The sequence below is a fragment of the Parasteatoda tepidariorum genome, chromosome X2, assembly GCF_043381705.1.
Source record: "Parasteatoda tepidariorum isolate YZ-2023 chromosome X2, CAS_Ptep_4.0, whole genome shotgun sequence".
Classification (NCBI taxonomy): domain Eukaryota; kingdom Metazoa; phylum Arthropoda; class Arachnida; order Araneae; family Theridiidae; genus Parasteatoda; species Parasteatoda tepidariorum.
The window spans coordinates 45481625-45496274 of NC_092215.1; the positions used below are offsets into that span (position 1 = coordinate 45481625).

The window sequence follows — 14650 nt, forward strand, 5'->3', positions numbered from 1 at the left end:
TCAGAGGTTTTAAGGACCTACAATCTACAATCTACAAAGACGTGATTTCTATAAAACTAGAGTGAACAAGGCGTTTCTATATATCTGTGAATAGGTTTTGTGATAGGCTATTACATCACTTCAATTCATTTTATATTTTCTGCACACTGTCAGTACTTTTTTAATTATTCTTGTAACCTTTTCTGATCGATTTGTTAATAGTTAAGTATAAGTGTTAAAAATCCACTCATAAATTCCGTTAATAACAGCTTTGTTCATATATTTAATGTGTTTAGAAATTGAATTAGCTCTTTGCTCATGGATACGCAAGTAACAGTTTTACAATTATGTGTACACATAAATATTAAACGTCATCTGGAAATTTTATTGCTTTTTAGTATAAAAAATTAACTTAACCCGTCCTAAAATTGCTAAAAGTGTAATGCGAATAAAAGCAATAATTAAAATATGAAGCTATGTGAAGTTGCAACTTTTCTTAAAATTGTATTTTCTAAACGATTTATTAAATAAATAATTAATTTAACCCTTTCCTTTATAAAAATTGCAAGAAGCAACGTAGGAGAAAGCAGGAAAAGAGACTACATTATGAATTGAACACGCTTATATGTGTTTTTATTAGTAAAAGTTTAAAGAAATGGGTACTACATTGGAAAAGGGACTACAATATGAATTGAACCCGCTTATATGTGTTATTATTAGAAAATTTTTAAAGAAATGGGTACTACATTAGATAAGGGACTACATTATGAATTGAACACGCTTATATGTGTAATTATTTGCAAAACTTTAAAAAAATGGGTACCTAAAAATAAGTTAGATAAAATTTGACCCATAAAATGCCTCTTACCAAACTGCATTTTTACCATTGCCTTTCAAAAAGTACGCTTGACGTTATTTATTTAAATTTAAATATTTTCTCATTTGTTATTAAGCAATAAATATTTTTGTTCATTTTTTAATTTTTTGGAACGAAAATACAATTAAAAATAATGTTTTTTATATAAAATAATTCTCAAAAAGATGAATATGTTTAGCCTTTTTTTTAAATTTGTGAATTTATTTTAAAAATTAGTTTATTATAACTTAGACGTTATTGCTTAAAGTTAATGATTTAATCATAATCAGTAATACATTATAATAATTAAATAGCTTTTATTAATATTACAGTTCATTTTTTTTAATTTTTTTCATTGCATAAAATCATACTACTAAAAAAATGTATTTCAGTTTATGCTCATTAAAGAAAATAACTTTTAAGAAATATTATGTCATACGACCAATAAAAGCGCTTGCTTTTAACAAACAATTTTGTTAAACTTTTTGGTGTTTTCTTTTGAATATTTTATTTCAACTCTTTACTGATGATCTTTTCTCGACGAATGAAAATATGATAAAGCCTCGAGATGTGGTCTTTCATAAATAGTAGGAAATGTGAAGAGAATGTAATGCGCATGCGTTGTTGGCAAGAGGGAATCCGCGTGGTGAGGTCAGTTTGTGAGCAGTCTCATTCGCCTTCATTTTGTTCGACAGTGAACATGGCTTATTGGTTTCAAGCCCTGTTGATCGCTTTTGCTCACACTGTTACATCACAAGGTAAGGCAAATTTTTCAAGTTTTTTTTTTTTAAATACGATTAAATTTGTAAATATTTTTTTTCTTCAATTTGTTAACTTATATGCGTAGTTTTAAGATTAAGTTTTTTGTTTTGTTTTATTTATTAATTTATTTTGAAAAATAAGATAATAACTTTCATAATTGTATCATTAGAAATATAAGCAATTTTGCTACAATATTGAAAACAAATTTTAAAAACTACTGGCATGAATATCAGTCAACATTCTTTGAAAAACAAAAATTAGTAATATTTTATAACTTTGCAAAAGAAATTCAATTTGAGAATTTTATTATTTGAAAATTTGGTAATTTTTTTAAGAAAAAATCAAGTATTGTTTTGAATTTGTTAATTTCATGACATACTTTTGCAATTAAATTTTAATACTATTTTTACTTCTTTATAACCTTAAAAAATTGATAGTATCTCAGTTATCATTGTTATTGAGACAAAATATTTTACAATACAAAAAATAGCAATTACATAAGTTTGTTGAAAAATGCAATAATATTATTTTATTTGTTTAAAAAATAATAAGAGTTTATATGCTGTGCAAGTTTATATGCTTTTTGCTAGGATATTGTAAATAGATAAATGAATAAAAAATAATTGTCATATATTTTTGAATACTTTTCATTCTGTAGTTCTGGTGCAAAAAAACATATAATAATTATTTTAAAAAAAGGAACAATTTAATGCATACTAATAAATGAATAAAAAATAATTATTCTAAGCGCATGCATAAATTAAAGATTTATTTAATTTTATTAATTTTATGACATAATTTTGAAATGAAGTTTAAACGTAATTTTTGTTTGTTGTTTGCATTTCTTTTAAAAGAAATCTAAACTAATTTCTAAAGTTTCATTAAGAAAATGAAATTTTTTATTCAATGCTGAGAAAACATTCATTTATTATTTCTTCTTAATTTCTAAGCTCTAGTTATGAAATTCACATTTTTCGAAATGCAATAGATTTGTGTTAATGTAATTTTATATTATTATTATTTCTTTACATTTAAAAATTAATCACTAATAATTCAATTTATTTCAATATAATTCAGAAAGTGACGTGCTGAAATGCTAACTTAGTTTGGCTACAGTTTTAAAAACAAGCATTTGCGTTTTTATTTTTTTTGAAAATGTATTTCTGTAAAAAACTGAATGATAAAATTAATGTATTTTGTTTAAACTAATGAAAAATATATTACTACACTAAACTGTGACTATAATTATTTACTAAAGTTTTAATACACTGGGATAACAAGTACTCTGTAACTTATATTTGGGAAAAATCAATGTTTATATATTTTTGATTTTGCAAGTTAAGAGTCAGTTACAATTTTTGCACTTTATAAATTATTAGGTTCAGTTCTTTTAAGATAATATGCAATATGAGTAAAAGCCCTCAGTCAGCTGTTGGCCAGAGGCTCTACAATTTCAATGCATTGGTAACTATCATTACCAATGCACCAAACTGGGGAAGGTTTAAACCAATCCTACTCTATAGCTGTTCAGTACTGTTGTAACATTGCGAAACGTAATATATATCAATAAAATATTTCTTCTTTTTAATTGTTCCAAATTTAAATTCAAAAACATATATGATTAAAATAATATTATTTTCAAGCTTATATCTTTTTCAAACATTGATATTTCAAAATTGACTAATTGTTAAAATTGTAATTGTTAAATGCAAGATAACGTCCTCAGTTTTGTAGTATATAACTCGTATAATGTTGGTTCCAAATATAAAAAAGTTATTAGCAAAAAGTAACTTAACTTTCTAATTGAATTTGGGAATAACTTTTACTTTTGACTTATTTCAACACAGCATTTTTAAAAATTTCATTAATGCTTCTGTTAAAAAGTATGACATTTTCAGATTTTATTTAATAATGAACTAATATTAAAACCATTCAGGTGCATTTTTAATGATAAGATGTAATGAAATCTTAAATATCCTCTCAAATATAAAGTTCTAAAGCCCTTTTTCTTTAAAGTTTTCGTTTTATGCAAACGATTTTCGTTTCTATTTCATTTGCTAAGAAAAACTTGTTCATTCCATAACGGAACATACATAATTCTCGCCAAGTGCCCTCGATTCAAATATCTCCCACTTAATATCGCATCTAGAAAAGAGATCTTCGGTGGTGGGTTTTTTCTGCTTTGCATAGTAAGAAATATTTGATCCTGCTGTAGGTCATTAGTGGTGGGCAAACTGACGTTTCGACTTGGCAAATGGCCCACTGACTTCATCGGGCGGAATGTTTGGCGACAAGTTTTTTCATCCTAGAAATGCTCGGTCAATCAGCTGATAGAACTCACTAATTTAAATAGCGCTTATTTAAGAATCGTTTAATCAACTTATCCATTTGAATATAAAATTAGATTTAGTCTTACTTTTTTGATGTGCATAATCATTTGTTATAATTTATTCAATAGTATGAAAGAATTGAAATAAAGTTTCTTTTTTTTCTTCCTTCTCTGTAATGTTCTTATTTTCATACAACTTGTTAAGGATAAATTCTCTTTATTGGCTTTAATATTAAAATAAGAAACTTTCTTGTCTTACCTTTTCAATAAGAAGGTATAGTTTAATAATCTATGCTGATTCAACATAATATTAACAAAGTTTCTGAATTTTTATTTTCTTAATTGTTTGGGTTGAATGCAAATTTTTTTTAGAAGCGATTTAAATGCCACAAAAGCTTACACTAATTATTTTTTTACCAGAAATGTAACATAAACTAAATTTGTAAGGACAATTTATTATTTAAGTTTTATTAATGGAGTAAGTATCAAGTGTTTGTTTGATAATGTCGGCCAATGTCAGTATGAAGCGTTTGGTCTACAATTCAACTTTTAATTTCCGCTTTCAAATCACGACTAATTTTATTCTATGTTACGAGGAAAGTAGTTATTTGCTTTATTATTTAGTTAAATTAACTGTTATTAAAGAACTTATTTAGTAATTATAAGAATATTCCCATATTAATTCAATATAAATTAATATCAAATATTTCTTTAAGTTGCATTAAGGGCAGTTCTTATCAAGCGTTTGTTTAGTAGTTAAGGCTTTTATAATTCTATTAATTTTTAACCTTCAGAAATGTTAGACATATCTGTGTTTTAGCAATTTGTTTTTTTTATACGTGATTTAAAAACTATTAACTTTAAACTTATATACTTATATACATTATATTTTAATACCACTTTGAAAAAGAGGTTTCATGATTTTAAAAGTGTGAAATAAAATGGTTTGTAATTTTAAATTGTTTTAGCGCACATGAATAAATAATCAACATTTTGGAAATTAGTTTGGTGAAAAAAATGCGTCGTTGAAATAACTTTCACTTTTTTTCTTCATCAGCGTGAAAAGGAATTTTATGCCCCGCTATCTATGACCTGAATTTGAAAATTGAACTGATAGGAAACGAATGTATTATTTTGTCAGTTACATATAGTTCTATTATAATCCGTGATTAATTATTCCTTCTTGTGTCTGAACTCATAATGATAATGAAGGGGATGATCTGTTAACGGATTGTTGTTGCTTGCTTACTTGTTCCTAATGAATTTGAATATTCATTTTTAAAGATTTAAGTACCATTCCAGTTAACATTTTCAATGGACTTTCCTTTTATACGCCCTACAAATTAAACTGTTCCTAAATTTTTAAATCTGCGAAAATAATTGCTAAACTAATTTATTTTTAAGCTCTTAAAATAATTGTTGCGGTAATAATAATGAAGTAATATACTCAGCCTTTAAGAAAAAGTTTTAGTAAATGAAAAGAAATATCATTTGTTCTTTTTTTCAAATAAAAAAGTTCAACAAATCGTATTGAATTTGATTAAAAAAGTATAAGCATAGATAGAACTTTTCACCAAGATAATATAGTAACGTAGTTACTATAACAAGTGGAATTTATTATATTGTTTAAATATTATTAAAAAATATTTTTAAATATTTCAACCTCTTAATTTCAATTTAGTGAAAACGAAGAGGCATCAATTACCTCCAATTATTTCTTGTTAAAAGTTTGCTTTGCAGACTTTAATTAAATTCTTTATTACGCATAATAGAGGAAATAGAATGATTGTCTTTCCGTTGATTAGAAGTGTTAATATAATATTTAAAGTATTGTTTCCTGAAGAGTCCTATTGGAAGTTAAATGCAAAACATTATTATATGAAATTTTTTAAATGAAATATAAAATAAAGTTTCATAATCCATGGTTTTCATTTTCATACTTTGTAGTTAATAGGTCTTGACGTTGACATATTTAATATGTAGATGATATATACAAAAAAAAACTTTAAGTAGTGTAAACTAAAGTAGTAGTAAACTAATTGTTAGTATTTTTCCATTTTCATTAAAAAAACAGGTTTGCGATTATTTTAAAAGATTTTTCTTTCTATCTATACTTAAAAAAATAACTTTTTTAAAGTCTTTCCTTAAATTATTTTTCTTTACACTGCTTGAAATTTCTCGAAAAAATTGTTTGAAATTTCTAGAAAAAAAAAACAATTTATTCAATTGTTATTTTAGCATATTCAAACAAAACAGTCAAATAACTATAAATAAGATGGTAATCAAACTGTTTATTGAGAGAAAAACTGTTACTTTCACCTAATACAGTTGAAAAACCAGAATTTTATCGCATAACTAGATCCACCAAATGAAGCCACTTAGTTCGTTGCTACTTCCAACATAATATAGCCGAGAAGGCTAATCTGTCAATCTCATGATAGACAGAACTGAGGATCGAGTCCCAGAACAGACACCACAATAGTTCGCCAAAACATGAAGAGTTTACAGAATTCTACGAGGTTTGCTATTTATATTTCTGGCCTTGGCAACAGTAAGTGTTGCTAGGCGACCGCAGACGATTTTAATCGAAAGTTTGATATTTTTAAACATAAATTCAGCAGACGATTTACCATTATAGCTTCATTTGTGTTGTTGACAGTAAATTGAAAAGTTCTTCTCTTTCAAAAAATGGAATTGAATCGTGAACATTTTCGTGCCATTATTTTTCATAACTTTCGACGTGGATTGTCAAGACAAGAGTGCTTCGATGAACTTAATTCTTTATTCAGCGATAAAGCGCCATCCTACAGCACTGTAAAAAATTGGTATAACGAATTTAATCGTGGTCGATGTTCGATCCAGGACGAATCCCGTGCAGGTCGTCCAAAATCCGTTGTTGTGCCAGAAAAGATCGATGCTGTGCGTGAACTGATAAAGCAAGATCGTCATGTGACATACCGTGAGATAGAGGCGTCTTTGGACATTAGTATGACTAGCATCAATAAAATATTGCATGAACATTTGAGCGTAAAAAAAATTTGTTCGCGTTGGATCCCGCATAATCTGACAAACGCTCAAAAAAAGGCTCGTGTCGATTGGTGCAAGGAAATGTTGGAAAAATACGTTCAAGGTACATCAAAGGCTGTGTATAACATCTACACAGGTGACGAATCATGGATCTATGCATATGAGCCGGAAACAAAACAGCAATCAACTGTATGGGTCTTCCAAGACGAGGCAAAACCAACAAAAGTTGTTCGAGGAAGAAGCACATCGAAACAAATGATTGCCTGTTTCTTCGGCATTAACGGTCATGTGGCAACAGTGGCGTTAGAGCAACGCAGGACGGTCAATTCTGAATGGTACACGACCATTTGTTTGCCAGAAGTCATCGGAGAAATTCGAAAAAAGCAGAAGAACAGGCGAATCATTCTTCATCATGACAATGCGAGCTCTCACACATCGACTCAAACAAAGGCATTTCTGACGGAGCGAAAGATCGAACTGATGGGTCATCCACCGTACAGCCCTGATTTGGCACCCAATGACTTCTTCTTATTCCCACACATCAAAAATAAATTACGCGGACCACGATTTTCGACCCCCGAAGAAGCGGTTGATGCATTCAAAACGCATGTTTTGGAGTTACCTCAATCGGACAGGAAAAAGTGCTTTGAAAATTGGTTCAAACGCATGCAAAAGTGTATTGATCATCATGGAGAATATTTTGAAAAACAATAAAACCAATTTCGATCCTACTTATTTGTTTTTTCATTATTAGGCCAGAAATATAAGTAGCAACCCTCGTATACTTCCCAATTTGTGTGCTGCACTCTTCAATTCCTATTACCCGAGGAAAAACCTAACTCCTATGTCCAGTTACATATCTTTTTTATGGTTTCGAAACCATTATAGTAGTAAAAGGTTAAAAACCGTAAAGTTTTGTATTTTTGGTTTTATAACCAAACTAGTTGTAAACGGTTTCAAAACCTTAAAGGTAAAAAATGTTCCTTACTGTAAATTTTACAGTTAATCGGGTGGACAGACAGATGACGGTTATTTTACCATGATTTTAGAATGAAAATTTTAACAGTGTATATGGATACTATAATAAAGAAATGTAACTAATAGAAAGGTAACATAAAGAAAATCATCATCATGTTTCAGTGTTTTCAATTGTAAATAGAATTTTTATAGGTTAAAGAAAATACAAGCGTTTTTAATAGCAAAAACTCGTTGAAGTGTCATTTAACTTCCATAATTAAATTTAGAAGAATTATTTAAATAACACAAATGAAAAAGTTTAAAAGTCTGATGGCTAATTATTTATTTATATAAATTCCATACAAACGATGCTTATTTTTACTTGTTCGCTTACAAATTTTACGGTTATTCAAATTCAACAGTTTATTTTGTTATAACTCAACAAGAGCTCGCATATTTTTGCTCAAAGTTAATGAATAATTACTCTGAAATGCTTTAGTTTTAATGAGTAAATTGTGATTTAAATTAAGCAAATAAAAATAAATTCATAATTGTCTCAGCAAAAAGATGAAATTTTATTTGGAAAGTACTGCTTGTATTTTTCTCTTGGGCAAACAACATATTTTAATATTTTATTCTCTCTTTCCTTTAATGAAATTCCATAATTTTTTCAACTTTTTTTATTCTAAAACTATAATAATTATACATTTGCTTAATAATAATATATATGGCTTTGTAATCTTTATTTCTATTTTGACAGAGTAATTGCATAAATAATGTTTTTTTAAACTTTGATTCTTTTCAAGTGATGAATAATTTTTTTCTGTGGAATAAACAGTCTTTTGAGCATTATTTCTTTTATTCTTGTTTCAGCTTGAATTATTTTTCAAGTTTAAGCATTTGTGTCAACTATAAATTCATAGTTTTTTTGCATGTCCTTTTTCTCTATATAAAATATTCTCAAAAGACTAAGACGTATTAAAAAAAAGAAAAGTGTTATTTTTGAGTTTTGAGAATCTTTCATATTTATGCCCTACAACTTTTTTCTAAAGTTGAAGCAAGTATTCCCACAGAACCTCGTCTCTGATGAATTTTGATTCAATATATGGATTTTCACATGCTAAGTTGCTTACGCCATTACACCTTCATGGGTGAACGGACTAACCATTAAAACCCAATTTTAATTTTTTAATATTATTTCTACAGAACTTCGTGTCTAAGGATTTCTGATTTTCGCGAACTTAGTTGCTTACCTCATAACATCATCACAGATCAATTTGACCCGTTAATGCACAATTTCTTCCACAGAGCTCAGTTGATTGTTTACTTACTAAGTTGCTTATCTCATTACATTTTTACCGGTCTACTTGATATATCAATCTGCATTATTCAACATTATTTCTACATAACTTAAGGATTTTTATCTTAATGTTCCATTATCTGTTACATCATTGAGAATTTTGAATTAAAAACCAAGGCAAAGCAAATCTAAGATCTCTTAATCAATCATTACAAACTCCGATTCTCGTTTCCGTAGTCTCCAATGCGGATGCAATATCAATTAACTCTTAAATTTAAAAAAGTCGTATTCTTATTACCAAATTATTAAATATTTTCTGAATTCAAGTGTATTAATTTATAATAATAATCTGAAGCCTTTTTAACATTGGAAAATAAATTGTTTTTAAATTGGACTCCCCAAAGACTACATTGTCAAATAAAGATTTATTTTTACTTTCGATTGAAAATATAAAATAGTTTGTGTAAATCTATTGAAAATATAAAATAGTTGTGCTTGTATAAAATAATTAACTTGAGCTCATTAAGCATTGTTCATTAAAGGAGAGGCAAACAATTATTAATTTAAATATGCTAATTTCTCAGCAATTAGTTAAGATTCATAAAGTTTTAAAATCCGTTTTGTTAACAGACTTTCGATATCTCAAATATCGCAAATGAAATAATACTCTGTCTGAAATAAGCTCATTAATTACTCAATTATACCCAAAGCAATCCAACAGTGCTAGAAATTTTTCGAAATTTTTTATTTAATTGTTATTATACCATATTCAACCAAAACAGTCAAATAATTGTAAACAAGATGGTATTCAAACTGTTAACTGCGAGAAAAATCGTTTGTTGACTCTTTTCATCTTATACAATAAAACAACCAATTAGATCAACCTTTTGAAGCCGTTGAGTTCCTTGCTGATGGTTATATACTTTAGCCGAGAGGGCTGATCTGTTAATCTCATGATCAGCTGAATGGAGGTTCGAATTCCAGCTCTGACACCATACTCCTGTAACACATAACGTTTCCAGCGCCTTGCACTCCCTAATTGGAGACCCTGGAGTATTGAAATATTAAATTCTTCTCCAAGCATAAATGATAGCACAACAGAGCATCTTAACATATAAAAGTCTAGTATTTCCCATTTCATACGATAGATGGTATCACCAGATAAATTAATTAAGCCACATTCTGCAGTTCATCTGACAAGACACAACTCAACATAGAACCTAACTCTAATGTCCATAACATAAGGAAAAGTCTTATATAGCATAAGTTTAAGATTCGTTGCCTAAATAAATGTCTAACACAACCTAACCCCAATGTCCAGTTAAAGTTAATTTTTTTAGTTTTGAAATCATGCTAGCTGTAAATGGCTATAAAACAGTATCTTCACCAGTCGTACACGGTTTCAAAACCATAAAGGTAAAAAAATGTCCCTAATCTTAAATCTTTACGATTAATTGGATGGAAAGACTGCTGTTGGTTTTTTCACCGTCATTTTAGATTGATTTTGAAATAAGCTCATTTGTATCCGAATTATCATAAATAAAAGAACATTCCGTTTGAAAATAACTGAACTAGAATATTCTACCTAGCCAAAATAAAAATATCTTACATATTTATTTAGATATATTTAAAAATATTTTGAAACTAAGTTAGCTAGGTCCCTTATCAAAATATTACCATTTATACTATAAAACATTTTTTGAATACAAATGCCTCTATTTCTCCAAATCAGGTTTAAATATGTAAATTAATTAATTTTTTTTTCTTTTTTGAAAGACAAATTAAAAGGTTGATCCCTCGAATTTAACACGCCTACAATAACATGAAATGGTATCACACAAGAATACCTATTTGTAGATGTATATTTTAAATAAACTTGAAACATCTATATTTCATAACTACTCCGAATGAATTAGCACTGTATAGGAAAACAATTATTTCAGAAAACTCCATATCAATCTGTATGCCTGTCTTTCAATTGAATATGAACAATTCATCAAAACACAAAACGTTTACTTTTATTCTCTTATTACTTGGATAAAACCTTTTAGACATTATATCAATATGTAGAATAATGATTGTGTTGTATTCTTTTTTCATTGTTTATTTATATTATTTTTATTCTTTACATTAATTGATATTTATTATTTTATTATTTATTTATATATTTAATTATTTATAATTTTTTAATTACTTTAATTATTTAAAAATCTAGACCTATAATTGGAATATATACTAATCATTGTTAGAACTCATTGCGAAAGCTCACGGATTTTTCCTTTAAGGAACAACTTTATGATAATTGTTGCCACTATTTATTCCTAGAGAAAAAAAATATGCATGGAAGTTTAATTTAATTTTAAAGAAATATATTAATTTTATGGATTCACTCAAAATTGTTCACATTCAAAAATTGTCTTTGAAGTATTTGCCTCATTGAATTGTAGTCATACACGTATGAATTTATCTCCTTATTTAAACATGTTCTTAAATTTATACTAGAACATTATTTTAAAACTACTTTAAACTACTTAAACTTTTAAAGCTACTTTTAAAACTACTTTAGTTTCTATTCCCGATATTCTATTCTGGAATATATACTTTCTTTTTTACGGATTTCTAATGCTTTTGGAATTTTAAAATTTAGACAAGAGAATTCTCATCGTGAAAATATAATTGTTTTTAATTGAAAATAAAAAAAGTTACAAAAAATGGTTTTAACTGTAAATATAACTGAAAATAGTGTGCTTAAAATTTAATAAAATAATTATTTATTTAAAAAAATATTCATATTATAAAGAAGCTTTTTAAAAAGACCCATAAAGACCCATAGGCTTCTAAACTAACTAAAAACTTTTAAATTAAAATTACATATTTTTTCTTTTTCATGATCTTTTTCAAATTCAATATGTGTTTTTTTAATTTAATGTTAAAGTAATATGACAAAAAAGAAAATACATATTTTATTTTCGAAAAACAAAGCAAAGTGAAATTTCACATAATTTTATTTTATAGTTCTTTTTTGTAGATACATGTCTCTTTAAAAATGGAAAAACTTTAATAAGATAGTCATAAACTTTCTCAGAGAAATTGGTTCAGTGTTGAACCGTAATTTGGGAACCATAATCCAGTGATGAAGTGCAACCATATTAAAGTTATCACCTTCATAGTGAACTATATAGTAGTATTCGTAATAGTACATTTAGTAATTTAAAAAGTACGATAATATGGTTTGACTTAGCTTCATAATAAGTTTTCAGGGAATTTGAGTTATTTTATGGTTTCTAACCGTATGCAGTTAAAAAAGTGGAAGAACAAAACAAGGTTATATCAAGAGTGTCAAGATTATGAAGTGTAAAAAGAAGTGTACGAAGATTTATTCACCATTTCAAGAACAATTAGTAGATATTTTTTTTAAAAAATATTTGTCTTTAATATTTTAGGATATCTTTTTACTTAAATCCCCTTATAATGTAAACAGCTTTAAATTTTACATGAAATTCCTTTTTATCTAAAAGCACCTAAGACATTCACCTGAATTCAAATGTTTGTGTCAAAGATTTTTGTGTAATAATTTATAAACAAAGACTTCGGTAAAATTAATTTAGTTTTAATCATATTCTTGCCTAATCATTGAATATGAAATCATTAAAAATAGATAAAGTTAGTTTTAAAATCAAACTTCTCAATTAAGTGCTTAGATTCAATTTTTTTGTAGGCTCTGGTTAAAATGACTTTGAAGCAATAAAATATTGAACCAAAGCATCAGATTTGTTTGAAATCAAATAAAATGTATCTTCTTTCGCTATTTTCATGTATTGCCTAATATGATTTTAATTTCTCAAATTACATTAACATTAGTTTGCAGTTCCATAAAGAACATTCGTTAATTTAAAAATAAATTGTTTTGGGGCAATATTTTCATTAAATAAGAATTTTTCCTGCTTTGGAACATTTTGCTCGAGGTGTCATTTATCGCGAAGGTTAAAAAAATAATCCAATCAACTACATCGGCAATTATAAGTAGAGCTGAAACAAAAACATTTTGCTGCTAGGTTAAGACATCTTTGGAAACCTAATTCAGTTTTCTAAAACAGCAGGCCAAGCTGATTTAACTTCATTTTGAAAATACTACTTGCTTTACTTATTTTAAAATTTAAAAGCCAATTACTTAGAGAGAAAAAAATAAAATAAAAGTAGGGATTCATTTTTAATAAAAATGCTATATTCTGTACACAGGATATACAGGATATAGCATTTTTATTAAAAATGAATCCCTACTTTTATTTTTTTTTCAGATTGAATAAATGTATATTTGAATGTATATACATTTTTAACGCTGCCATCTGATATAAGGAGAATAAAATGTATGACTCGATAATTTTTCGCACTGAAAATTGATACGGAAATAGGAAGAAAATAAGTAATAGCTCTTTAAAAATTGTAAACCTTCAAAAAAAAAATTCTTTGTCCTCAATGTAATTTAAATTCTTTGAAAACAACATTCATTAAATAAAAATGATATTAATATATATATATACATTATAGTACAAGTTATTTAATAATTGTGGAACATTTGTATGTCGTAGTATAAATAATACTGCGTTTTCTGCGAGTATAGATATTTTTAAATTAAAAAAATAACCGTTTAAAAATTTATATAAATGTAACATGCTTTCGATGTACTAACAGAAATAAATTCTGAGATTTTATCTCAAATTAAAGGAAATTAACAAATTCTAGAATGCTTTCTTTGAAATATTTTATTTTAGTTGCAAGTGTAATCAATCGTTTTGAAACCTGTTACCACCTCAAGGAATAAGCAATATAAATATACCTTTTTTTGAAATTAATTTTAAGAGCTTTGTTGCAATTTTTCTTATCGAATAGCAATTAAAGTAAGGTCATCTAATTCTTGAGATCGGGATTTAAATACTGGCTGGTTTGCTGTTGAGAATTCGATTCTTTACTTGATTGTTGCCTAGCCAATCTTGTTGTTACTTGATTGTTGCCTAGCCAAGTTAGAGACAAAAAATGTAATCGTAATTTTTTTCTTTTCCAGTCTATACTCCACAATAGATTTTTTTCATCTCTAATAAATAAATGGCAGTTTAAAATTAATTTAGTGCACTTTTTGAAATCAGCAGCTAACATACAATAAGCTAAACTAAAAATAATTTTCATAACTCTAATGGCTAATTAATAAGGATTGCTTGAAACAGGAGAACATTACAGAGTTGACGTAGTAAAACAAGCTCATCTACATAGTCGCCGTTAATTAATCAACAGCACAGTACCACGCCAATATAGTAGGTCCTTCTCCTTGACTAGTAAGGGTAATAATTCAGAGTTTGTCTTCTAAAAAACAGAAATAATTTTGTCGAAATCTAGGTGTATGTATATAATACATATATATTGTAGTCATACACGTATGAATTTA

General features: G+C 27.1%; 1 protein-coding gene across 1 annotated transcript in view; it reads left to right on the forward strand.

Moving 5' to 3' along the window:
* Nucleotides 1-1510: 1510 nt before the first annotated feature.
* The window catches only part of LOC107438141 (uncharacterized), a 271632-nt gene continuing 258492 nt past the window's right edge, over nt 1511-14650 (forward strand). The window contains exon 1 of the mRNA XM_016050348.3: nt 1511-1593. Coding sequence (XP_015905834.1) covers nt 1536-1593 — 58 coding nt within the window. The 5' untranslated portion in view covers nt 1511-1535. The remainder of the gene's footprint in view (nt 1594-14650) is intronic.